Source organism: Pleurodeles waltl, chromosome 5 (assembly GCF_031143425.1).
Source record: "Pleurodeles waltl isolate 20211129_DDA chromosome 5, aPleWal1.hap1.20221129, whole genome shotgun sequence".
NCBI classification, from domain to species: Eukaryota; Metazoa; Chordata; class Amphibia; order Caudata; family Salamandridae; genus Pleurodeles; species Pleurodeles waltl.
This window is the reverse complement of record NC_090444.1, coordinates 745,477,760-745,503,291: the sequence shown is the minus strand read 5'-3', so window position 1 is coordinate 745,503,291 and position 25,532 is coordinate 745,477,760. Positions and strand designations below refer to the sequence as shown.

General features: G+C 47.0%; 1 protein-coding gene across 1 annotated transcript in view; it reads left to right on the top strand.

Moving 5' to 3' along the window:
- ACOXL (acyl-CoA oxidase like) overlaps positions 1–25,532 on the top strand; it is a 981,865-nt gene that overhangs the window by 813,710 nt on the left and 142,623 nt on the right. Inside the window, exon 18 of the mRNA XM_069234707.1 lies at positions 18,876–18,977. Coding sequence (XP_069090808.1) covers positions 18,876–18,977 — 102 coding nt within the window. The remainder of the gene's footprint in view (positions 1–18,875; positions 18,978–25,532) is intronic.

Sequence of the window (25,532 nt, the reverse complement as noted above, 5' to 3'; positions counted from 1 at the left end):
GACGAGTGCCTGCCGCCATCGCCCCACTCCGGGCAACTCTAGCTGTCTCAGGTCTTGTCTGCCCTAGACCTAGAAGACTGGTTGGTAGCGTTGGGCTTGCAGGATGCATATTTTCATATCCCCATTCTGACGGACCACAGACGTTACCTGCGGCTCAAGGTAGTCCACGAACAGCGTACTGCTATTTGGCTTTACCAGTGCCCCTCGCAGCTCATCTGCGCAGGTCATTGGTTTCAGTCTTCTCCTGCCTCGACGACTGGCAGTGAAAGGCGAGATATCCCCAGGCTGCTGTCTCCCACCTGCAAACTACAGTAAACCTCCTGTGTTCGCTAGGGTTCACTATAAACATGCTGAAGTCACACCTGACTCCCTCTCAGATGCTCTCTTTCATAGGAGCTGTTCTCGACACAGCAGAGAGCCTGGCTTATCCTCCAGAGCAACGAGTCCAGGATATTCAGACTATGTTTTTTATGTTTCAGCCTTTTTTCTGGATTTCAGTCAGAATGACTCTGAGGCTGCTGGGCCTCATGGTTTCCTGCATCCTGCTGGTAAAACATGCCAGATGGCATATGTGGGCTCCGCAGTGGTACCTGAAGTTCCAGTGGACGCAGCATCAGGGAAATTTCTCCGACATGGTCCATATCTTGGGAGGAATTGTGAAGGACCCTCATTATTGGTTAACGCACTGCGATTGGGTCAGAGGCAGACTCCTCTCCCTTCCCCAACCAGACCTCACAGTGACAGATGCATCACTCCTGGGATGGGGTGGCCATCTGGGAAAGGTGGAGATCAGACGACTCAGGTATCCAGTGGAATCCAGGCTCCACATAAACATGTTGGAGCTTAGGGTGATCCGACTAGCGTTGGAGGCATTTCTTTCCTCTGTCAAGGGGAAGTTAGTGCAGGTGTTCACAGACAACACCTCCACCATGTGGTACTGCAACAAGCAGGGCAGGGTGGGGTTGTGGATCCTTTGTCTAGAGGCCCTGTGTCTCTGGTCATGGCTGAAACAGCACAGCATAACCCTGGTGGTTCGAGGTCTCTTTCAGCAGTGGGGAGAGCCTTGGTTATATCTATTCACCTCATAAGAGGACACGCAATGTCAGCAGTATTGCGCTTATCTTACGGCCCCTACTATATTGGGTGAGGCTTTGGGTAGTTCCTGAACTGGCTATATATAAGTCTTCCCTATTAGAATTGTTAAAAACCTCTAACTCCATGTCCATACCATGGATCAAACACGTATCTAGTTGGTTTTGCATGCTAGGACTGAGGAACTTCTGGGAGAATCCCCAGCAACTTGTGAAGCCCCATGTAAAAGTATTGAAGAGAGCTTACTGGTCCCACATATGTAATAATTACATTTCTCAGAAATCGAATGGTCATTTAACTAACTCGTTTATTGATTTTAAATGGTACCCTGAGTTTGAACCATACTTAGATACAATACCTGATTTGTTAGGCAAAAGTTTGTATGCCAGATTTCGATTTGGAACATTACCCCTGAAGGCCTTAACGAGCAGATGGGGACCTAAGTCAAGCTCTGATACCTGTCCTGTATGTGGCATTCCTTCCGAAACAGTAGAACATTTTATGTTTTTTTGTCCCGCCTATTCAATCCCAAGGTTTAAATGGATATATAAAATCTGTAGGGAATTGAATTTAAGGAAATGTTTTTTAGCTTTGCGGATCTTAAAAAGCCACAATTCAAATGTGACAATTTACGCAGTAAGTAAGTTTTTAGCAACAGCATGGCGCATACGCACTTTTTATTTACAATGAGTTGAAATTGTTTTAAGACGGGCAAACATGGATCATTCTTTTTTTAAATTTTTCTATGACATTATGGTTTATATTATTATATTATATTGTATTGTATTGTATTGCTTTGATGGTCTGTTGGCCGAATAAAGCTTATGTGAAACACATTGCGCTTTGGAGTTTCCAAGGCGGCACTTGCTCTGTGGCGCTTTTCATCATGAGTGGAGCTCAGGCCTCCTGAACCTCTTTCCACCCATATCACTTCTGCCCAGAGTTCTCAAGAAGTTCAAGAATGACCAGGCCCAAGTAATCCTTGTGGCTTCCAAGCTTCTGGAAATGAGCATCGAGGATCTTCTCTTGTCGCAGAAGCAAGGGAGGGTCCTCCATTTACACTTGTCAACTCTGCGCCTTTATGCATGGAGATTGAGTGGCAGCAGTTGACAGCTATTGGCCTTCCTTCCAAAGTCTGTAACAGTATTGTGGCAGCCTGGCTCTCCTCCACAAAAATAGTATATACCTGGCAATGGCAAAGATTTGTAAGATATTGCACAGAGAAGTCTATTGATCCTGTTGCTGCTTCTCTATCTGATACTTTTCTTTTCATTCTTTCTCTTGCCCAAAAGGGTTCCACTCTGGGGGAACTGAAGGGCTCTATCAGCCTTTCTGTGGCTGCCTGAGGAACCCTCACTTTTTAAGTCCCCTATTGTAGATAGGTTTCTTAAAGGACTTGTAAATATGTTTCCCCCTATGCCCTTTGTTGTGCCTCAGTGGGATCTCAATCTAGTTCTCACATACCTCATGTGGGCTTCTTGTGAGCCATTGCGCATTTGTCATCTCCGGCTGCTCTCTATCAAGACAGCCTTCTTAGTGGCATTAACATCTGCCCGGAGGGTGAGTGAGATAGGCATTATCAACTAAGCTGCCATATCTCACAGTGTTTCCAGAAAAGGTAGCGCTGCCCACTCTTGACACTTTCCTTCCTAAGGTGGTGACCCCATCTGGGCCAAACTGTCACCTTGCCCACCTTTTTTGCTCTCCCCACATCCCTCTAAGGAAGAGGAGCGACTCCATCGGCGCGACCCAAAAAGAGAATTGTAGTTCTAGCTTTGCCACATAAAAGAGTTCCAGGTAGACAACCAACTCTTTCTGGGGTATGTGGGAGCAAAGAAGGGACGTGTAATACAGAAACTGACTATTTCGCGCTGGGTCATTCTCCGTATTAAGATCTGCTATGCCCTGGCTAAGAAGCAGCCTACCAAGTGTTTGATGGCCCATTCCACCAGGGAAAAAGCTGCAACCACAGCCCTTGCTTGTAGAGTCCCAGCCCTAGACATCTGCTAGGCAGCAATGTGGGCATCACTGCACACGTTTGTCAAACACCAATGCCTGGACAGTCGGGTCCGAAGGGATAGGCATTTAGCCTGTTCGGTCCTACAGGTCTTTTTAGTCTGAAACACTATCCGCAGCCCACCGTCATGAGCATATGGCTTTGGTATCTAATCAAAGGTGAGGAATCTGCAGTTAAAAGTCTATCAGATGAACAAGTTACTTACCTTTCGGTAATGCATTATCTGGTAGCGACTCTATCTAACTACAGATTTCTTACACCAACGCATGCCTCCCCCCTCTGCGGACTTGTTACTAGGGTTAGAGTGATCCCTTTTTCAGAGCCCAAGTTTTGACACACATTGTGCTAGTTCTTGCCATGGCTCTGCACTTCTGTAGTGGAAAGTTATGATAAATGTAACTGATGCCCGCGCACCTGGATGTCACCTATATAGGTGGCCGTGATGTCACTTCCATCGCCAGGGATGCCAACAATGCCACGCGAAGCCTTATGGAGCCACCCAACGGTGCACACAAGGGGTATTGCTCAGCAAAAGTTTTCGCATCCAGCTTGGCACCTGGGAAAATCAAAGGTGAGTAATCTGGAGCTAGACAGAATCTCTACCAGATAATGCATTACCATAGATAAGTAACTTGTTCTTCTTTCCCCTTTCCGCACAGCCACTGCTGCTGTGTCCTCAATTAACTACAATTTTGATGGTTTTGTTTACCATCTTTCTAAAGCTGTTGTGGGTTGCAGACAATTCCCAGGGGTCCCGTAGGCCAGTTACTGATTCTTTGAGGTAGGCTTTGGCAGAAGAGCTGCTCCTGGTCGTCAATACCAGCCATAGATGTGTATTTAGTGTATTTGGTTCTGCGTTCATAATTTTATGCCAGTAGTTATTATACGCACCTATCCTGGCGAGAGATTGTTTCTGAAGTCCAAGCTGCATCCTTATCTGAGGTGGGGAAGTGAATTTGGGGAGGCCAAAGATCATCCTGTAGGCTCCGAGCATGATCCCATCCAGAGTTGATGCATCCCTTCCGCTCACTCCCATAACTTATTGTTGGTATCAGTTTCACTTGTATTACCCAGAGCAATGGTGTTAGAGTAGGGCCGGCCACTTTCTTCTTTAGATTTTCTAATGCCAGTGCTAGGACATCCCCTTCAGCTTCAGAGCATCTTTCTGCGGTTTAAATGATCCCTTTTTATCTATAATGATACCTAAATATTTATATTCCGACACTGGCTCTAGACATTGGTAGACAATATACCAGCTTGATGCTTTTCTTTTCGTGCTATTCACTGACATTATTTTTGTTTTTTCAATATTGATTTTTAAGCCATTTTCTATCGAGTATGAATGGGTGATATCAAGGAGGTGATGTAGACCGACCAATGTGCTATTTTTTAGCACTGGGTCGCCTGCGTAAGGGAGATTACAAAGGACTATTCTGGCCAGCTTCGGATGTGGGAAATGTAGCAGTCCAGTTTTCTTGTTATATTGGCTAAACAAAGGTTGAACAGAGTAGGGACGAGGGCGGAGCCCTGCTTCAGGCCTTTAGTGGTTGAAATACATCTTAAAAGATGCATCCCTTTCCCTAGCTTAACCTGTAGCCATGTGTCTGTGTGTAACAGAATCAGTAACTTCAGGAGGGCAGGTGGAACATTCCGGTTAGCCAATTTCATCCACAGTTTACCTTCATCTATATGGTCAAAAGCGGACCGAAGTCAATAAAGCAAATGTAATTTTGCACATTTGACCCTGTATTGATATGGAAAGGGCCAGGGTGTTAATAGTGGTTCCCATATGTTTGCAGAATTCAGTCTGGTTTATAGGGAGGATGAGATTGGCAGAGGCTCAAGATGTTAACTTTAGAATGGTACTGGCGAAATATTTGGCCTCGTTGTCGATAAGTGCCACAAGCCGTGCTGCTGTTGCCGTGTTTATGGATCTTTGAAATTATGGACCATCTCCATGAGGCTGGGATCACAGCATCCACTGATATCTGCTGGAATATCGGCTCCAGTTTCTCTGACGAGTAGCTGGTGTCCTGTTTAAACAGTGCAGGTGGGATCCCATTGGGGCTCGGGGCTCCCTCCCATCTCCCTTTGGATTACTATCTCTTTATTAGCTGTCTAGTGCTGCAAAGGAATCCATGGTCAGTTCCTGGGCAGTCATTGGCCATAGGCTGCCCTTTCAGCTTTTTTTTTAATTGTGTTGTTGGAAGAGTCGGGTAAAATTTCCTCTAACACACTTGCATGACTTTGCCCCTCCCTGGGGTGGCTGCAATGCTCATACAGAAACTTTGCCCAAGCTTCTTCGGTCAAATGAGAGCTGATTCCTTGGTGGGTGGAACGCTGTAACATATTTAATTTGTGCCAAAACCGTGTGTGGTCCTTACCTTTTATATTGAAAAGGAGCTTTGCCCAGAGCGTCTTCACCTTCCCTTTTTATTGTCCAAGTTAGCTTTTTTAGTGCTGCTTTGTTCCATGTCAACTATTATTGCAGATTATCCTCACAGAGGTTCCAATTGAGTTTTCTAAGAATTAAATTTATGTTTCTCTTGAGTAACTTAACTTGCTCTAATTGCGGGGATGTAAGATGACCCTGACGGTGTCATTGCTGTGGCCTATTCCTTCTTGTCTTTGAGGTGGCAAATGTATCCCCCTGCAGTTTTGTAAAGGCCTCCCATGCTGGTAAAAGGTTTGTGGACATGCCTTACTGTCCTTGTAATATGTCTTTGGCAGTCCCCAAGAGTCAATCTATGGAAGCGATGTTGCATTTAATCCTTTTGTTGTTCATGGGATGTACATAGCGTGGTACTTCAGTCAGATAATGGGCAGCTGAAGGGCTCACTTTGAGCATGACCTCCTGTGGAAGATTATCATTGGCTTCTTCCCCGGCCAGTTAGACTGGCTTTATGGTACAATGGTAGAGTGACAAAAGTTGAGTCCAGTGTTGAGGTGGCCGTCGTGGATTGCAACATTGCTGGAGGTAGGTTATCCTCCAGAAAACAACTGTTTAGTGCCTTAAAGCTGAGGTGCTCTATCCCTCTCAAGAGACGCTTGCCTGTGTGTTTTTTTCCTTTCCCATTGTATTCTTCCCCTGTTGTGGAATGTCCCATTGCAATGATTGAGCGGCTATAGGTTCTTCACCCACAGGTGTGCCAAATAGGTGTAGATTAAAATCTCCTAATAGAATAAAGTTAGGAGTTTGTTCTTCTCCCAGAAGCCTTTGAGTTCGCTGATCAGGAACTCCGAACGCTTTGCCCTGCCTTTAGAATTTGAAAACTTCTTTATCAACAAGTTTTCACTTCGCAGGAAGTCACCGCGCATTTTGTTACTGGCACAGAGACAGATGTTATTCACTCTCTGTTACCTTGCTGTCGAAATTCAGGAAAACTTTAAGGAGCTCCTAAACAAGATTAGCATTCTATATTGAATGTTGGGAGCTGGCCAGCCAATCAAAATACTTCCTTTATGGACCATAGCTCCTGGGCTCCCACCTCCCTGACCCATTCTTTGGGTCCTTCCTAGGTGCTTTGTCCCCCTTCGATTTATTATTTTTAAAAAATCAGGCTCTGCAAGGGCACTAACGCCTTTGCTGTGCCACCAGACCTAGGCCGTCCCAGCTGTCTTTTATCATAAGCTGCTGTCTCATCCTTGCGATGCAGGCCACTCCCCTTCCTTCACTCAAGGGGAAAGCAAACCCTAACAAGCCTTGAAAAGACGGACAGTAAACTAAAAGACATATTAGGTTTTTCACACCTGGCATTTGTGTTTGTATTTCCTCTTCACAAGTAATAGAGGTCTAACACAGAGTGCTGGGATTGTGCTGCTGCGGCAGTACATTATGCCATGAATTCACCTCCTGCGAGGGAGTGGTTTTAATAGCCTTAATACCCTTCCATGCAGGGCGCTAACTGTTTTTAGTTACCCTTCCCTCTTTTTGGGCCTTCACATGGCCTTCAGGCCCATACTTGCAGAAGTTAAGTTAACAGTCAGTTTTACTCGCAGTTGTGAACGATAGTGCTTAATTGTCAACACTTTAACCCAACTTCTACCTTGATGACTTCAATTTTGCAACAACTACCAGAAAGAAAGAATTTTGAGCTCTCCAGCTAAATCTGGTGTCCTTACAAGAATATTCTTTCCCTTGCACCCGAAAACAGGTCAAATTATCCTTTACTTAGGAAACCGCAGGCTTTCCACAGTCAACTCTCCAATTAAAGGGTGTTCCAAACCCCCATTGTGAGATAAGAGCCTCACGAAGTGTGCATTTGATCATATTACCTCAGTTTAGATGTGAGGATGCTAGCACAATTCCATCATCTTCTGCAAAAGCTGCAGCACTGCAACTACAACAACCAAACTATTTTACTACATTCACTGCATGTTAAACCAAGGTGACGCCTGCTACTAGTCAAAAACTGTATGATGTCTTGGATGACATGGTATACCACAAACTCTTTACTGCAAAGTTCTTACAGGGCGGTGCACTCATACTTTGTGCCATATACTTTTAGAAAATACTTTATCAATCAATCATTGGATTTATAAAGCGCACTACATACCCGTGAGGGTTTCAAGGCGCTGGGGGGGGGGGGGGGGCTGGAGTTACTGGTCGAAGAGCCAGGTCTTGAGGAGTCTTCTGAAGGTGAGTAGGTCTTGGGTCTGTCGCAGGTTGGTGGGGAGGGTGTTCCAGGTTTTGGTGGCAAGGTATGAGAAGGATCTGCCACCAGAGGTCTTTCTTCGGATGCGGGGGACGACAGCGAGGGCGAGGTTGGAGGAGCGGAGCTGACGGGTGGGGGTGTAGAAGCTGAATCTGTTGTTTAGGTAGGCTGGTCCGGTGTCGTGGAGCGCTTTGTGAGCGTGGGTCAGAAGCTTGAAAGTGATCCTTTTGTCCACTGGGAGCCAGTGAAGATTTCTCAGGTGGTGGGAGATGTGGCTGTGGCGGGGTACGTTGAGGATCAGTCGGGCGGAGGCGTTTTGGATGCGTTGGAGGCGTAGTAGGTCTTTCGCTGGGATGCCTGTGTAGAGTGTGTTGCCATAGTCCAGCCTGCTGCTGACGAGGGCCTGTGTCACTGTTCTTCTTGTTTCTGTCGGGATCCACTTGTAGATTCTGCGGAGCATGCAGAGTGTGTTGTAGCAGGAGGAGGAAACTGCGTTGACCTGTTTAGACAAGGTGAGGGAGGGGACGAGGATGAAGCACAGGTTGCGCGCGTGGTCGGTCGGTGTCGGTGGGGTTCCTAGTGCGGTGGGCCACCAGGAGTCGTCCCAGGCAGAGGGTGTGGATCCGAGGATGAGGACCTCCGTCTTGTCCGAGTTCAGTTTCAGACGGCTGATTCTCATCCATTCGGCGATGGATTTCATCCCCTCGTGGAGGTTGGTTTTGGCAGTGCACGGGTCTTTGGTGAGTGAGAGGATGAGCTGGGTGTCGTCGGCGTAGGTGAGAATGTTGAGGTTGTGTTGTCGGGCCACTTGTGCGGGGGGGCCTTGTAGATGTTGAACAGCGTCTGGCTGAGGGATGAGCCTTGGGGGACGCCGCAGATGATGTCGGTGGCTTCGGAGCAGGGGAGGCGGGGGGAGGCGGACTCTCTGGGTTCTGCCGGAGAGGAATGAGACGATCCAGTCGAGGGCTTTTCCTTCAATTCTGGTTTCGTGGAGGCGGGATTCCAGGGTGCGGTGGCAGACTGTGTCGAAGGCGACAGATAGGTCCAGGAGGATGAGGGCTGATGTTTCGCCGTTGTCCATTTGGCGTCTCATGTCGTCTGTGGCGGCGAGAACGGTGGTTTTGGTGCTGTGGTTTCGGCTGAAGCCGGACTGGGAGGGGTCTAGGATGCCGTTGTCTTTGAGGTGGCTGGTTAGTTGTGTGTTGACGATTTTTTTCAATCACCTTTGCTGGAAAGGGGAGCAGGGAGATGGGTCGGAAGTTTTTGAGGTCGTTGGGGTCTGCTTTGGGTTTCTTGAGGAGGGTGCGGATTTCGGCGTGTTTCCATTTTTCAGGGAATGTTGCTGTTTCGAAGGAGATGTTGATGACCTTCCGTAGTTGGGGGGCGATGGTGGCGTCGCTTTGTTGTATACGTGGTGTGGCAGGGGTCTGACGGAGATCCTGAGTGGATGGAGTTCATGATCTTGCGTGTCTCTGTGTCGCTCATGTTGGTCCAGGAGGTCAGGTGGTTTGCACAGGTGGAGTGTTCGGGTGTGGGGTCTGGCGTGGGAGTGGCGTCAAAACTGTTGTGCATGTCGATGATCTTCTGGTGGAAGAAGGTGGACAGTGCGTTGCAGAGTTCTTGGGATGGAGGGATGTCGTTGGCGCTGGGTTTGGAGAGTTCTTTCACTATGCTGAAGAGCTGTTTGCTGTCGTGTGCATTGTTGTCCAGGCGGTCTTTGAAGTGGGATCGTTTGGCTTGTCTTATGAGTTGGTGGTGCTTGCAGGTGGCGTCCTTGTGGGCTGTGAGGCTGTCAGGTGTGCATTTGAGGAGCCATTCCTTTTTTAGCTTCTGGCAGTCGCGTTTGGAATTTAGCAGCTCGTCGGTGAACCAGGTGGCTTTTCTTCTGGCTTGGTTGTCGGTGGGTTTTTTGAGTGGCGTGAGGGTGTTGGCGCAGTCGTTGATCCACTGGGTGAGGTTGTTGGCGGCAGTGTCTGGGTCGGTGGAGTCGGGGGGCTGGGTTCTGGACAAGGGCGTTGGTAGGCTGGTCTTCCGTAACTTTGTTCCAGCATCGGCGGGGTGGTTGTTGGGTGCAATGGTGCTCGGTATGTTTTTTGTAGGTGAAGTGGATGCAGTGGTGGTCGGTCCAGTGGAGTACGGTGGTATGGTTGAAGGTGATGTGGGTGCTTGAGGAGAAGATGGGATCAAGCGTGTTGCCGGCGATGTGGGTTGGTGTGTTGACAAGTTGTCTGAGGCCGAGGTTGGCGATCAGAGTAGTGGAGTTGGTGTTGTTGTTGTTCTCCAGGTGGAAATTTAGGTCTCCGAGGAGGATGTAATCCGTTGAGGTGAGTGCGTGGGTGCTGGTGAGGTCGGCGAGGGATTCGCTGAATGGTGCTCGTGGTCCGGGGGGTCTGTAGATGAGCGTTCCTCTGAGAGTGCTGTTGGGGTCGGTGTGGATGCGGAAGTGTAGGTTTTCAGCGGTCTTGAGGGGGTCGTCGGTGTGGGTGTCGACTTTGAGGGAGGATTTGTGGGCGATGGCTATGCCTCCTCCGGTTCCGTTGTTGTGGTCCCTACGGATGATCTTGTAGCCATCCGGGAGGGCTATTGCGATGTCAGGCGCCGAGGAGTCGTTCCACCAGGTTTCGGTCAGGAAGGCTACGTCTGGGGCAGTGGAGTCGAGCAGGTCCCAGAGCTCGATGGCGTGCTTGCGTGCGGAGCTGGTGTTGAGGAGTATGCAGTGGAGGTGGTTTGTTCCGGTCTTTGTAGGTTTCCTTGTTCTGTCGCAGGTGAATCTGCAGGCGCGGCATGCGAAGGGTCCGTGGGTGGTCCTTGGTGATGACTGGGAGCAGGCTGTGGTGTGGCCGCGGTTGAGGGCGTTGAGTTGGTCGACCGTGTAGCGGCGTCTGGAGGCGCAGGGGTCTCGTGGACTGGGGGATGGCGCTGGGCGCGGTCCAGGCGCGGATGGGCGCAGACGGGCTTGCCTTTGGCACGCCAGCGGCACCGCAGCTGCCATAAGAGGAGGGGAAGGTAGGAGTGGCAGCTGGGAGGTGGGAGGGTAGGAGTGGTAGCTGGGAGGTGGGAGGGTTCATCCAATGAGAGGGCTGGGGGGTGGGGCCGCAGGGAATGCAGCGCGGGAAAAAAGAGGGAAGCAAAAGATGGTGAGAGAATGAGGGGGGAGGTGGGAGGGGCCGCAGGGGCGGGGAAAAAGAGGGAAGCAAAAGACGGTGAGAGAACGAGGGGGGAGGCGGGAGGGGCCGCAGGGGACGCAGCGGCGGGGAAAATAGGGAAGCAAAAGACGGTGAGAGAACGAGGGGGGAGGCGGGAGGGGACGCAGGGGACGCAGCGGCAGGGAAGCAAGAGTGAACGGCAAAGGTGGTGGTGGCGTGGAGGGCAAAAGTGGGGACCGACCTACCTGCAAGCAGGGTTAAAGGTTGCTCCCTGCTAGCGCGCCGCGGCTGCCATAAGAGGAGGGGAGGGTGGGAGTGGCAGCTGGGAGGTGTGAGGGTTCCGCCAATGAGAGGACTTGGGGGTGGGGCCGCAGGGGACGCAGCAGCGGGAAAAAAAGAGGGAAGCAAAAGACGGTGAGAGAACGAGGGGGAGGTGGGAGGGGCCGCAGGGGACGCAGCGGTGGGGAAAAAGAGGGAAGCAAAAGACGGTGAGAGAATGAGGGGGGAGGCGGGAGGGGCCGCAGGGGACGCAGCGGCGGGGAAAAAGAGGGAAGCAAAAGACGGTGAGAGAACGAGGGGGGAGGGGCCGCAGGGGACGCAGCGGCGGGGAAAAAGAGGGAAGCAAAACACAGTGAGAGAACGAGGGGGGAGGTGGGAGGGGCCGCAGGGGACGCAGTGGTGGGGAAAAAGAGGGAAGCAAGAGTGAACGAGGGGGGAGGGGCCGCAGGGGACGCAGCGGCGGGGAAAAAGAGGGAAGCAAAAGACGGTGAGAGAACGAGGGGGAGGTGGGAGGGGCCGCAGGGGACGCAGCGGTGGGGAAAAAGAGGGAAGCAAAAGACGGTGAGAGAATGAGGGGGGAGGCGGGAGGGGCCGCAGGGGACGCAGCGGCGGGGAAAAAGAGGGAAGCAAAAGACGGTGAGAGAACGAGGGGGGAGGGGCCGCAGGGGACGCAGCGGCGGGGAAAAAGAGGGAAGCAAAACACAGTGAGAGAACGAGGGGGGAGGTGGGAGGGGCCGCAGGGGACGCAGTGGTGGGGAAAAAGAGGGAAGCAAGAGTGAACGACAAAGGTGGTGGTGGCGCGGAGGGCAAAAGTGGGGAGCGACCTACCTGCAAGCAGGGTCAAAGGTTGCTCCCTGCTAGCGCGCCGCGGCTGCCATAAGAGGAGGGGAGGGTGGGAGTGGCAGGTGGGAGGGTTCGTCCAATGAGAGGGCTGGGGGGTGGGGCCACATGGGAAGCAGCGGAGGGAAAAAAGAGGGAAGCAAAAGACAGTGAGAGAACGAGGGGGAGGCGGGAGGGGCCGCAGGGGACGCAGCGGCGGGGAAAAAGAGGGAAGCAAAAGAGGGTGAGAGAACGAGGGGGGGAGGCGGGAGGGGACGCAGGGGACGCTGCGGCGGGGAAAAAGAGGGAAGCAAAAGACGGTGAGAGAACAAGGGGGGAGGCGGGAGGGGCCACAGGGGACGCAGCGGCGGGGAAAAAGAGGGAAGCAAAAGACAGTGAGAGAATGAGGGGGGAGGGTGGAGGGGCCACAGGGGACGCAGCGGCAGGGAAAAAGAGGGAAGAAAAAGACGGTGAGAGAACGAGGGGGGAGGCGGGAGGGCCCGCAGGGGACGCAGCGGCAGGGAAAAAGAGGGAAGTAAGAGTGACCGGCAAAGGTGGTGGTGTCGCGGAGGGCAAAAGCGGGGAGCGACCTACCTGCAAGCAGGGTCAAAAGTTCTTGGAAACAAATTCGAAACCGTTGTAAGCTGTGGCTAGCCTTCTTGTCAGAATGTCTCCAGTAATTAAATGATTACATTTGTGCAACTCTCTGAACAAACTCTTATTCTATCCATGTTGAACATTATTTCACATTTACCATCTGAAAATGACCTGTACTTCCTAGAACTTCATTCAGATCAATTACTTCCAATGGCAAATTCTCCTTAATTCTTGCTGACACTTCATCTGACCTGAACAGCCAGACTGAAAATACAGAATGTATTTTGCTACACTGATAACAATGAGTCCAAATGTAACAAAAATTGGCTCTCAAAATCACTTACTGCTGGCTTTGCGGCAGCCCCCAACAGTGAAGTAATACCCTTGCTTCTGGATTGCTAAACATCTCTCCATGTGCTCACATACTGACTGTTCAGCTAAAACTTTGGGGTCCAGTGTCCTGTCACTGGCCATATATACTATTTTTATTACAGTCAAATGAATTTCTAGTAGTATTCAAAATCAAACTAATGTGTATAAGATTTAAAGACCTCTATTGTCATCAAAGTATTTACCTGTATTTCTCCTTAAAAATCTTAGAAATTAAGAGGAAATAAAACCTAAGGAGTATAACGATGTTTTAAAACTTGAAAAAAATATTAAACCCTCCTCTGACTACAACGTCTAACTCCAATCGACCCATTCTTTTGCAGTCCTGTATTTTCGCTCATTTCATTATTTTCTACCTCTCTTCTAACTTGCTCTTCCTTTTTCCTCTCATTTCACTTATCTTCCCCAGTACATGTCTTCTTTTGTTTGCAAAATCTGGCTACTTTTGGTCCTCACATTTATTTGCTGGCTTAGTTTATTTATGTTTCCATTTGGTTTGTTTCCTTGTTAAGAGACATCTTGTCTTAACTCTGGGTCTCTCTAAGGTGCACTAGAACCTCTGCAGTATAGTTCTGCTCTACAATGCTGCAAAATTAATAATAAATAAACCATATTACAGTTCTCAGGTTGGCTTGCCCAAACCCTTTGGCATTGTCAATCTTAACAATGACTTGAGATCAGTATATACTTTACGTTGTATTTTCTGCAAGACAAAACGATGAACATGGTTGCCTCTTAGGTAGGATTGGTTGGATTTACTTAACTACCACCAGATATGAGCAGGACCATGTGTGCGCTGCACACGCAGTGCTGTTGGCTGTTTGGTGTGTATCATTCCACCTTGACTTGAGTGCCTGCATTGCAATATATCCAGTTCTTCATCCCATATATGCAGCCAATATAGAAAGTAATCCTTTTTTGGTAAGTTTGTTTTTTTCACCACATCGTTCTTTTTAATGTTTTAGCCAGGACTCCAAAGGCAAGCTAGATATATTGACTTTGCTAATGGTTGATATATTTGGCGTGTAATGGCCTCTGTGCCTTTCATGGCACACATATTCTGTACATACCATAAGGGGCTTTGATTCAGCCTCCTTCAGCCATTGTCTTCTTTGGCTCAGGAACCTTCAACCATTGGCTGTAGGCATTTCCAATCACGTCTTTGACCAGCTCAGTAGAGTAATTTAGTCTTTCCTTATTTCTAATGACTGTTTTGGTTAATGTTCCCCCTTCATTTTGGTGTAAGAGGAAATGAAAAGTGCACCCTGTCATCACACGTTTAATTATTTACATCAAATGTGTATCATATAACCAAAGCAATACTGTTTGTAATATTGCATGCAATGCGTTTGTTATCTCTCCATTGCTAGATTCATATTATTTATGTACTGTGTTGGTGGAAAATCAATGACTGTAGCAGTGTTGTATTAGATCCCACATTGAATTACATAGAGGTAAACCAACATAGTGGTGGGCAAAGCCCTAACTCTCAGAGCAGGGCACAGAAGTGTCCTGGTATTTCTAACTTGGCACCCAATACCACTGCTGTTGATTTAGTTGGGTGCCTTACTCTTTGTGAAACCTCTTCCAATACATCTGTGGGCTCCAAATTGGCAGTTGGAGTTAAGTCGGATGTGGAGAAAAAGTTTACCCTAGTGGAACTTGTTAAAAATAGTGTAAGGAATCCTGAGGTTGAGGAGCTGACCCACGTTCAGGGTCCACCCATCGATCCGGAAGGTAGCAAGGTTTGGGTAGCCAGGAGCAAGCCTCCAAACCCTCTCAAAATAGCCTCATGGAATGTTGCAGGCCTGAGGAACAAGCTCGCCTGCCCAGACTGGGGTAACTATTGAACAGTATGATATATTTTTCTTACAAGAAACTTGGATGACACATGAGTTTCAGCGCCCAGAATTCCCGGTTTTTCATAAAGCATCAATAGGGGGAAGGCAAGGAAGACCGTCGGGGTATTTCAATTTGGGTTGCCACCCATCTGGGATGTAGAGTTGACCCAATGGAAGTCTATTCCAACGACATCCTTTGCCTTTTACTTACTTCCCCCCCAGCTTAGAACTGTATTTGATTAATGTCTATTTGAGATCGGTCAGTCTGAATCGCAAGTCGGGTGTGGTGGAACAGCTAGAAGAACTTCTTACTACACTCTCAGTGAGTGTATATAGGGTAGTGTCAGGTGACTTTAATTGCCTATTTGGGCCTTTGGGTATGGAGCGAGTGATACATCAGGTATGGAAGATGAGACCTGTACTATCCCGAGGCTTCTGAGCTCCCCAATCTAAAACTGGACTCCAGGGGCCTTACAAATGAACGCGCTCACATTACACTTTGCACTTTGGGCCTGTAATGGGCGAACCAAGTCTGACCGCCAGGGGTCCCACACTTTCAGTCGTGCAGGGCAGACCTCCTTGATAGATTATATTTTAGTGGATATAAGGCTGTGGCCTCATATAGTGGATATGGAGGTAAAAACTAGTCAGCACAGTGATCACAATGACCTCTCCTTAGATCTTATGCTTCCTCTCAATAAGGCCACAGGAGCGCTGTCTGCCCCGCTGGATGATTGGCTTACATTGGTCCAAAACCAGCGGAGAATTAAATGTAGCGAATATGAGAAATCATTTGTCACTATCAAGGCAACGGTATAATTCAGTAGGAGCTGCGCTTGATGAGTTGTGGAAGGTTATTGGAACTGTAATTGACATAGGGCAAAGGGCAATAGTGGCCGCCATTCATCAGAAATTGACAGGCACTGTGGGCAATCTCTTTGTTGTGGCGTTTCGGGATAGGAGGAAAAGCAACTCGTACTGGTTTAATAGTCAGTGTTGTGCAGCTAAGCTCTCTCTCTTAAAGGCTTTAAGATCTAAAGATAGTGGTGCGATCCATTCAGCTAGGGGAGCCTATAAACACGCTGTTAATTGTGACAAAAGAGATTGGGAACAAGATAAGTGGGAGTCTCTGCTTGCTGCCCTCAAAAACAAGAATTTCAAAGCATTTTGGTGCATAGTAGCCACTATCCAACCAGATTCATGTCCCCGGATTGGGAAAAAGATATAGGCGGACATGTGGAAAGAACATTTTCGTTACTCATATGGAGAGGGGAGTGGGCTGGAAAATTTGTGGGGGAAGAGATACTGAAACAGTGAGACATGAGGAGGCCCTTCCATGTCGGGGACTGGGGAGTTCAGTTTTATAAACCTGGAGGAAGTTGAGAGGGCCATCAATTCAATTGCCCCTGGGAAGCCACCAGGACTGGATAAAATTCCAGGGGGCCTCTTTCGGGCAGCATCTGAAGTTTGGGGACAATATCTAGCCATTGTGTTCAATGCCATTCTGAAGGGGATGCCTATTCTGTAGATTATTCCCATCTTTGAAAAAGGCTAACCGCTGCAAACTAGTAATTACAGGCCTATTAGTCTGATTGATGTCTTGCAAAAAATATTTTCCAGAGTAATCCTAGAGAGGTTACATGACTGGATGGAGGACCTGGATGTTCTTCATCAGTTTCAAGCAGTCTTCCGTTAGTGTACCTTGACTATTGATCAAATTTTAAGGCTACAGCTATTGTATTGGAAATACGTTGTTCTGGGGGGAGGTAGCCTTTATTTTATTTTTTTGATGTACTCTCGCTTTAGATTTGGTCTCTCGGGACAAGCTCTGGCACATTTTGGCAAACTTAGTTGATCCCCCCCATCTGTGCCTCATTTTACAATGACTCCATAAAGGGAACTTTGAGCAGGTTCGCTGTGGCCAACTAGGAGAGCTCTCAGATTCTTTCCCTGTTTCAAAAGGGGTTCGACAGGGTTGTGTGCTGGCACCCATGTTATTATCTTTGTACGTTAAAGAGTGAGTTTACAGCATGTCAGCCATACATAATGATGCCCCTAAGTTAGTGAACGCTAAGGTACCAGCTCTTATGTTCGTTAATGACACCCTTTCATTCTCAAAGACTCCTATGCAAATTTAATGGGTACTCAAGAGCTACAACTTTTTTTTGCAGGGAAAGGGGACTAGAAATTAACCCTGCAAAGAGTACACGCTCCAATTCCAATTTGAATGGAATTCCATTAGAGTGGGTCCCAATCTTTGAATATCTAGGTACTACTCTCAGGGAGTGTAAGGACTGTGGGTTTTCCACATGGAAAGACAAAGATTGAGGATGGGCCAGTTTGTGGGTGGGCTCACGAAGGTGCAAAGGGGGTCACTGTTCAAGCCAGTTAGCCCCGTAATTGAGATCAATAACAGGTAAGCCGTAGGCGCGGCCATGTATAGGCCGAGCTATGGGGACATAAGCCTCTGGCAGAGTTTATGAATATTGAGGATAGGTTTATGAGACAGCTGTTGAGCTTCCCAGCCAGTACCCCTCTGTTGCCCTTTCGTTTGGATTGGAGTTTGAGACTTCTAGAAGAGGAAATTAGACTTATGCCTATACTATTTTGGCGGAGAATATGGGCAACGCCAGAGCTAAGTTAATATAGATCTCCCCTTGTAGAGGTTCTAGGGATTGTTGGGGCACATAGATTACCTTGGCTGAGACACATCAAGATCACTTTGGAACTGATGGGGAAGCGCCATTTGTGGGGTAATTCGGGAGAGGACTGTCATTCCATCTCACAAGTTGAACTTGCCAAATGCTACAGGGACTATACGTTTTCTAACTTGTTAAGGGTGCATTCCCAATGCATCTTGACCTCATGATTCCTATGTTCTAAGGACTCTTATTGTTTGGAAAGATGCCTTGATGTAATTCAGCCGATTTGGAAAGGAAGCTATATATCCAGTTTAGGCATGGCACCCTCCCAATTTGTTACTTCACAAGCAAGTGGAGTCAGGAGGAACAATTGATGGTGGACAGTCTGTGCCCATCATGTGGACAGGGGGAAGAGACCGAGGCGCATGTTCTCTTTTTTTTGTCCAGTGTTTAGGAGGCATAGATCTGCTTGGATAATCCCAGCCTGTCGCAATCTTGGATTTACTCGCTGTTCTGAGGCACTCAAAGTTTTGTGGACGAATACTGACCAGTTTATTGTCTTTGCTGTCTCTCGTTATCTATTCAAGGTATGGTGCATAAGGAAGAGGTCAGTAGGCTGATATGAACCCTGATATATGTTCGTCTCTGGCTTGTACAACGTTTTGCTTTTTATCTAGTAAATTACTATGGTGCTTGTTGCATTCGGATTATATGGTATGCTTAATATTTGGTTCTTGTTTAACGACGGGGGTGGGTGCATGATGCATCCGGCTTTAGAATGAGCTGTAATATCCAGCTCTTGGAAAATTGTTTCCAGGACAGGTGTTAGTCCTGGTTTTTCAACACGTTCAGATTAATTTTCCAGGTGTAGGTGGCCAGAGCAGTCTTTCATGGCCCTTCTTAATTGTAAACCTAGTTGTCTTGTCATCTTTTAACAGCGGCTCTTTTTATGGGGAAGGTTTTAGATACCCTTGTTCATTTTGTTGTGCATGGTTTGTTACTGACTTAATGTATGAAAATGTTATTTATTGCCTTCTTTGCACTTTTATGGTCTGGAGTGCAGCAATATAATATTGCTGCTGAATTACATATTTAAGGGAAACATTCCCTTTTAAGTTTTTTTATTGGAAGTGTTACAGTTAAAAAGTGGATGTTTCTTAGTGAACATGTTCGTCTATACCTTTTCTTTGTACCTAGATTCCGTGGTGAAACGCTTTCTAAAAGGCCTGCACAATGGGAAGGGAAGAATGTGTATGATCTTGGAGAATGTTTCTTTTCCATTCTAGATTTTAGAAGCGTATCGTCCTAATTTGCTCCAGTAATATAGATGCAGCATTATAAATACATCGTTGTTCTATTATGCTGATTAAATATTTGTATCTGTGTTTTTTCTTTAGTTTTGTCTTTTATATGGAACAAAGCTGGTGTATCAAGAAAGAGCTTGGTACTTAGAACACAAATACCTAACTCCAGCAACTAGCATCAAAATTAGAAATCAGGTATGTGTTTTTTTTACAACGTGAGGTCTGTTGAATGCTGCTGTATTAAATCTCACATTTGTATCCTCAGCTTCAAGTTCTCTTTATATGATCGCCTCTGCAGTTGTCAGCTTCGGAATGCTATTGAAAGTGACATCTTACAGGGGTCAGGTGTACTTCTATTTGATAGTGGGAGAGTACATTACATCCACCTCATAGGAGTCTCTAACTTACACAAAATCGTACATGCCAAATGTTCCCTACTTAGATATGTGCACATTGGTCCTGCTACAATTTTGAGGTGTTTAGCACCATCACTGAACAACACTATAAAGACGTCCATACGGAGCATATGAATCATAACGTTTTCCCTAAATATATGTGCTAAACAATGAAAATATCTGAAACGTTTTGATAAAAGTTTTAAAAAGATGGTGCCAACGATGCTTCTTTAGAAGTCTTCGTTGCGTGCCTCAAACCACTGCTACGGAAAGCAAAAAGATGGTGGGTGAAATGACTGAATTAATCTCAGCTCTGGTTATTCCAAAGGCCGCATTCCATCATGGTTTGTTCTATGTGTGGCTTCAGAGAGTTACAAACCTTATGCAAATGACCCTCCGTCTCGCTTCAAAAGGCAGGCTCGAGCCCACTCTACCAGGACATGTCCCTTCTGAAAGGGAACACAGGTCATTTTCTGCATCGTCATTTTATTTAGGTCACAATGACCTCTGCATCCTTCCTCTTATTTGCCTGTATTTTTAACCTATGAAGGATACCTGTTGTTTACAATATAATTGGAGTGGGCTTTTGGGTCAGCTACCTTCAGCCAATACTTCGAAACGTTGTCCAGCCCGTCATGAGTAGGAGCACAGGTATATTTCTGCTCACCATCATGCTGTTGGCTGTTAATTTTGCCTCCTAGGGAGTTCTAACATTACAGTGAATGAGGTGTATTGTTTCAGCAGGTGACAAGGACTGTATGGGAGTTCAGAAGCCACCTTGAAAAGAAGTCTTCCCCTTCAATAAGCAATAAGTTCTGCATTAATAACAAATGCTTATTTCAAGTTTAACCCCTTCGCTGCCAGGCCTTTTCCCCCTCCTGTGCCAGGCCTTTTTTTGGCTATTTGGGGCAGTTCGCGCTTAGGCCCTCATAACTTTTTGTCCACATAAGCTAGCCAAGCCAAATTAGCGTCCTTTTTTTCCAACATCCTAGGGATTCTAGAGGTACCCAGACTTTGTAAGAAATTAGCCAACATACAGTGAAAATTTCGTTTGTTTAAAAAAAATGGGAAAAAAGTGGCTGCAGAAGAAGGCTTGTGGTTTTTTCCCTGAAAATGGCATCAACAAAGGGTTTGCGGTGCTAAAATCACCATCTTCCCAGCTTTCAGGAACAGGCAGACTTGAATCAGAAAACCAATTTTTTCAACACAAATTTTGCATTTTACTGGGACATACCCAATTTTTACGATTTTTTGTGCTTTCAGCCTCCTTCTAGTCAGTGACAGAAATGGGCATGAAACCAATGCTGGATCCCAGACTCCTAAACATATCTGAAAAGTAGACAAAATTCTGAATTCAGCAAGGGGTAATTTGTGTAGATCCTACGAGGGTTTCCTACAGAAAATAACAACTGAAAAAAAAGATATTTAAATTGAGGTGAAAAAACAGCAATTCTTCTCTACGTTTTACTCTGTAACTTTTTCATGCAATGTCAGAGGTTTGAAAGCAATATACTGTTACGTCTGCTGGACTCTTCTGGTTGCGGGGATATATAGGGCTTGTAGGTTCCTCAAGAACCCTAGGTACCCAGAGCAAATAAATGAGCTGCACCCTGCAGTGGGTTTTCATTCTATACTGGGTATACAGCAATTCATTTGCTGAAATATAAATAGTGAAAAATAGCTATCAAGAAAACCTTTGTATTTCCAAAATGGGCACAAGATAAGGTGTTGAGGAGCAGTGGTTATTTGCACATCTCTGAATTCCGGGGTGACCATACTAGCATGTGAATTACAGGGCATTTCTCAAATAGATGTCTTTTTTACACACTCTCTTATATTTGGAAGGAAAAAATTTAAAGAAAGACAAGGGGCAATAACACTTGTTTAGCTAAACTATGTTCCCCCAAGTCTCCTGATAAAAATGATACCTCACTTGTGTGGGTAGGCCTAGCGCCCGCGACAGGAAATGCCCCAAAATAGAACGTGGACACATCACATTTTTTGACAGAAAACAGAGGTGTTTTTTGCAAAGTGCCTACCTGTAGATTTTGGCCTCTAGCTCAGCCGGCCCCAGGGAAGGGCAGAAATGGCCTAAAATAAATTGCCCCACCCCCAACCCCCCCAGGAGCGACCCTTGCCTACGGGGTCGCTCCCCTTGCGTGAAATTCACGTTAAAAAAATAAACTCCCTGGTGTCTAGTGGTTTCTGTCCCCCTTGGGGGCAGATTGACCTCAAATTGGCCGATCTGCCCCCAAGGGGGGCAGAAATGGCCTAAATATAATTTGCCCCCTAGGGGAGCGACCCTTGCCTAAGGGGTCGCTCCCCAACTCCAAAAAAACAAAACAAAACAAACAAAACAAACAAAAAAAATGATCCCTGGTGCCTAGAGGTTTCTGCCCCCAGGGGGGGGGCAGAAAAGGCGGGAGCGACCCTTGCCCAAGGGGTCGCTCCCTTATTCCAATTTCTAAAAATAAACAAAATCCCTGATGTCTAGTGGGCGTTTCAAAAGCCGGATTGCTTTGCAATCCGGCTTTTGAAACGCTCAGAGAGACTTCAAAGGGAAGGAAATTTCTTTCCTTCCCTTTGAAGCCTCTCTGTGCCTCCCTCTCCCCCACGTGATCGAAAGAGAAATGCTTTGAGCTTCCAACGCGATGGGAGGAGGCCCTCTGTGATTGTCAGCGTGCAATGCGCACTGACGTCACAGGGGGGGTGGGAGGTCGGGGTGGAAGGGGAAGGGCTTCCCCTTCCATCCATGATGCGGGGGTGGGTGGGAAGCCTGTTGGGGGAGCGCTAGCGCTCCTCCCAGTTCCCGGGTGCAGGACGAGGTGATCTCGTCCAAGGCACTCGGGAACCGGTGCCTTGGACGAGATCACGTCGTCCAAGGCACCGTAGCGGTTAAAAAGGATTTTTTTTTTCAAATAACACCTTACAAATATAATATAGCATCTACATACTTTTGATCATCTCTCTGTGACCTTTAACTCTATACCCGTTGATGCCACTCCATGTGCCCTTGCCCCTCTCTGCACCCCATCCTGCCCGCTGCTGTCTTCAGGACCCATCACTCCCCGCCCCATCCCATTCTCATTGTTGCCCCCCCTTTTCCTCCTCTTGTCTTGCGCCCATTCCTCTCTTCTACCTCCAGCTTCTGTCAAGCTGGCTGAAGAAATATCCAACTCCAGGCGAAAGTAAGTCCCATCTTCACGATGATCGATTTCTGCCCCAGTAGCTAGTTCTGCCAACAGGGTCGCCACTGTTAATGGTGTAGCAGGTGCAATGATACTGTGAGCCTTGGTTTTTTTTTTTTTACTTGAATCTTTTTACTTAGTTTTTCAAATTTCAAACATTTACAATCAATACATACTAACCGCAGAAGAGAAGGATCAGTGACCCAGCCCTGAATACATTCAATGCAACCCGAGCATATACTACTGCAAAGTTTCATACACCAGTTAATGACAGGATTGATAAACAAAGCACCTTATCGGCTCCAAGAGTGTACATGTGTCTCCCCACTCTAGGGTATGCTTAGGTGTAGGCCGGTAATCAGGCCAAAGCAATCTCTTAGTGAGCAGTTTTCTTTATCTTGTACAACACAGAAGGAAAGATTCAGCATTGTCATGGTATACATTAATACAAATAACAACTAAACCAACAACTGCAGATGGAGTCCGCTTCCTCAGTTCCCATTTGCCCATCCCCACCTCCATGTCCCACCCAGCCATACTGTGAGCCTTGATTCTTGCTGCATTTTACTACAGGGCCATTTTCCTTTCTTGCACTAGGGCCCATGGCAAACTTAGCACGCCACTGTCCTCCAAAGCTTCTGCTTCAGGGAAAACACCATTGTTACCCCACCCTTTTACAGTAAGTGCCCTGGCAAACCTGCCCCTGGATCAGCATCTCCAGTTTTGGGTATGCAGTGTAAGAGTGTGCTCATGTGGAGGCTACATATGTGCAGTCATCTGCTTAAAAACACTAAGGGGGTAATTCCTACCCTGGCGGTAAAACCCGCCAGGGCCGTGAACGACGGAAAGCACCGCCAACAGGCTGGCAGTGCTTTCCTGCCCATTCTGACCGCGGCGGTAAAGCCGCGGTCAGAAAAGGGGATCCGGCGGTTTCCCGCCGGATTTCCCCTGGCTGGGCTGAACCTCCATGGCGGTGCTGTAAGCAGCGCCGCCATGGGGATTCCGACCCCCTTCCCGCCAGCCTGTTTCTGGCGGTTTATACCGCCAGGAACAGGATGGCGGGAACGGGTGTCGTGGGGCCCCTGGGGGCCCCTGCACTGCCCATGCCACTGGCATGGGCAGTGCAGGGGCCCCCTAACAGGGCCCCAGCATGATTTTCACTGTCTGCATAGCAGACAGTGAAAATCGCGACGGGTGCAACTGCACCCGTCGCACCCCTGCAACACCGCCGGCTCCATTCGGAGCTGGCTTCTGTGTTGCAGGGCCTTTCCCGCTGGGCCGGCGGGTGCTCCCTTGGCGGGCACCCGCCGGCCCAGTGTGAAAGTCTGAATGGCCCCCGCAGTCCTTTGACCGCAGAGCGGCCAAGTGGCGGTGTAAGTTTGGCGTGCGGCAACCGCCGCCTGCCAAACTTGGAATGACCACCTAAAAGCCATTATGCAGCTGTGGAAACATTATGGGATGCAGTGTTGGAGGTCACCCTTGGGACATTTTTCTGAGCTTCACCCTGGGTCCTTACAGCCTCAAAACTCCCTTCTCAGAGAAATCTGCAGGAGAACGTGGCGTGTACCTCTGCCTGCCAAGTGTCCTTCTGTCATGCCATTAGAACACCAAAGGCCTTAGGCGCTCCAGCAACCGCTTGAAGATGTGGGTTTGAAATGTTGTACCTTTCAAAAAGTACTGTGTATTTTAATATGGATTCATTCAGTGTGTTATATGCTTTTTAAATGAGTACCACACACCGTAATACAGTATACTGCCTATATTTAAAAGTTTAACTATTGGTATATTGTTAGGTTTTTACATCTTCTGTTGGGTAAAATGTATCAAATGTACATCCAGGTTTTCCTCTAAACAAAACGTGTTTTGTTTGCGAGGGTCTTTTGCACCAAAGGAGGTAAGTGAGCAGTATATAATGACACTGTAGTAGTATACATTTTATAATACTAATCCAAAGATTACTGTTAAAATGTGATAATAATTACCTCCTCCAAAACAGATCATCTGAAAAGACATACAAAAGCTGAAATTTAAAATGTGACATTTTGCTTTCTAGGCTTTGGTTCAGGTACCGATAAATATGGTCTAAGGATTTCATAAGTTTAACAATCAAATCATTAAAGTGCGTGCTAAAACAAGACTTTACTGTCTCTTAAGTTGTCCATATCTTAGCTTCTCTGGATGCTGGCCCTTGATACTTCTTCCAAAGATCTTGCAACTTGTACGGTTCGGTTCACATAAAAATAGCCATAAGCTAGAAATTTTAAAAAAATTACTAATAAAAGCATTGGATTGTTAGCTGAAGCTAAAGGTTACTGCCTCACGAATTGTCCATATTTTAGCATTTCTGAATACTGGCCTTAGGTATTTATTCTGGAGGTCTAATAACTAAGGACAGAGGCAGATAATATGATCAATCGTTTCGTATGTATAGCCACATGGTCTACATCTCTTAATGCCCATTAAGTGCATATTTTATGACTCTTCAAATTGTTGCAGAGGAATATACAGCAGTCCAAAACGTAAGTACTTCCTTTTTGTTACAGCTTCAAGGTTGGAATAGATGTATGGTTACTGTGGAATAAAACAAGAGTCGAAGAGCAATTCAGTAGGCTTAAACAACAAAATTGAGGGCAGATCTTCTTCACAGCTATTACTCTGTAAGGTTCTTCTAACCAGAATTGCGCTCTCAGTTTTAGAAATCGCCGCTAATTCATCCAGTTGTGGTAATTTTTGCAGTATGATCATTTTGTTTCACATTGACAAATCCAGACTCATTCTCCTGAAGGTCCAGATCTCAGTTCTTCCAGTATTAAACTCTTTAATATGTTCGATTTTGGGTTGTAACACTTAGAAATATAAATGATGTTAGATTACAAGAGTAATGACATGAAATTGAGTTCCAAGCGCAATTTGTATTGGGAAATTGAGCCTTGTAGTTCATATATTTTGCATGTAAGTTGTATTCAGTTCTGATATCTTGTCGATAAAAATTGATGATGCATACAGAATGGAGGGGATATCTTTGATGTTTAATACATTTAATGATTGGCCTATCTTTCTTCCTCCGTAAGTCTTAGAGAACCTTTTAACAGTTTCAATGACCATAACAGCTTTAGCTTTCTTTAAGACGGTATGATAGGTCCAAGTCAGAAATGTATAAATGTTTA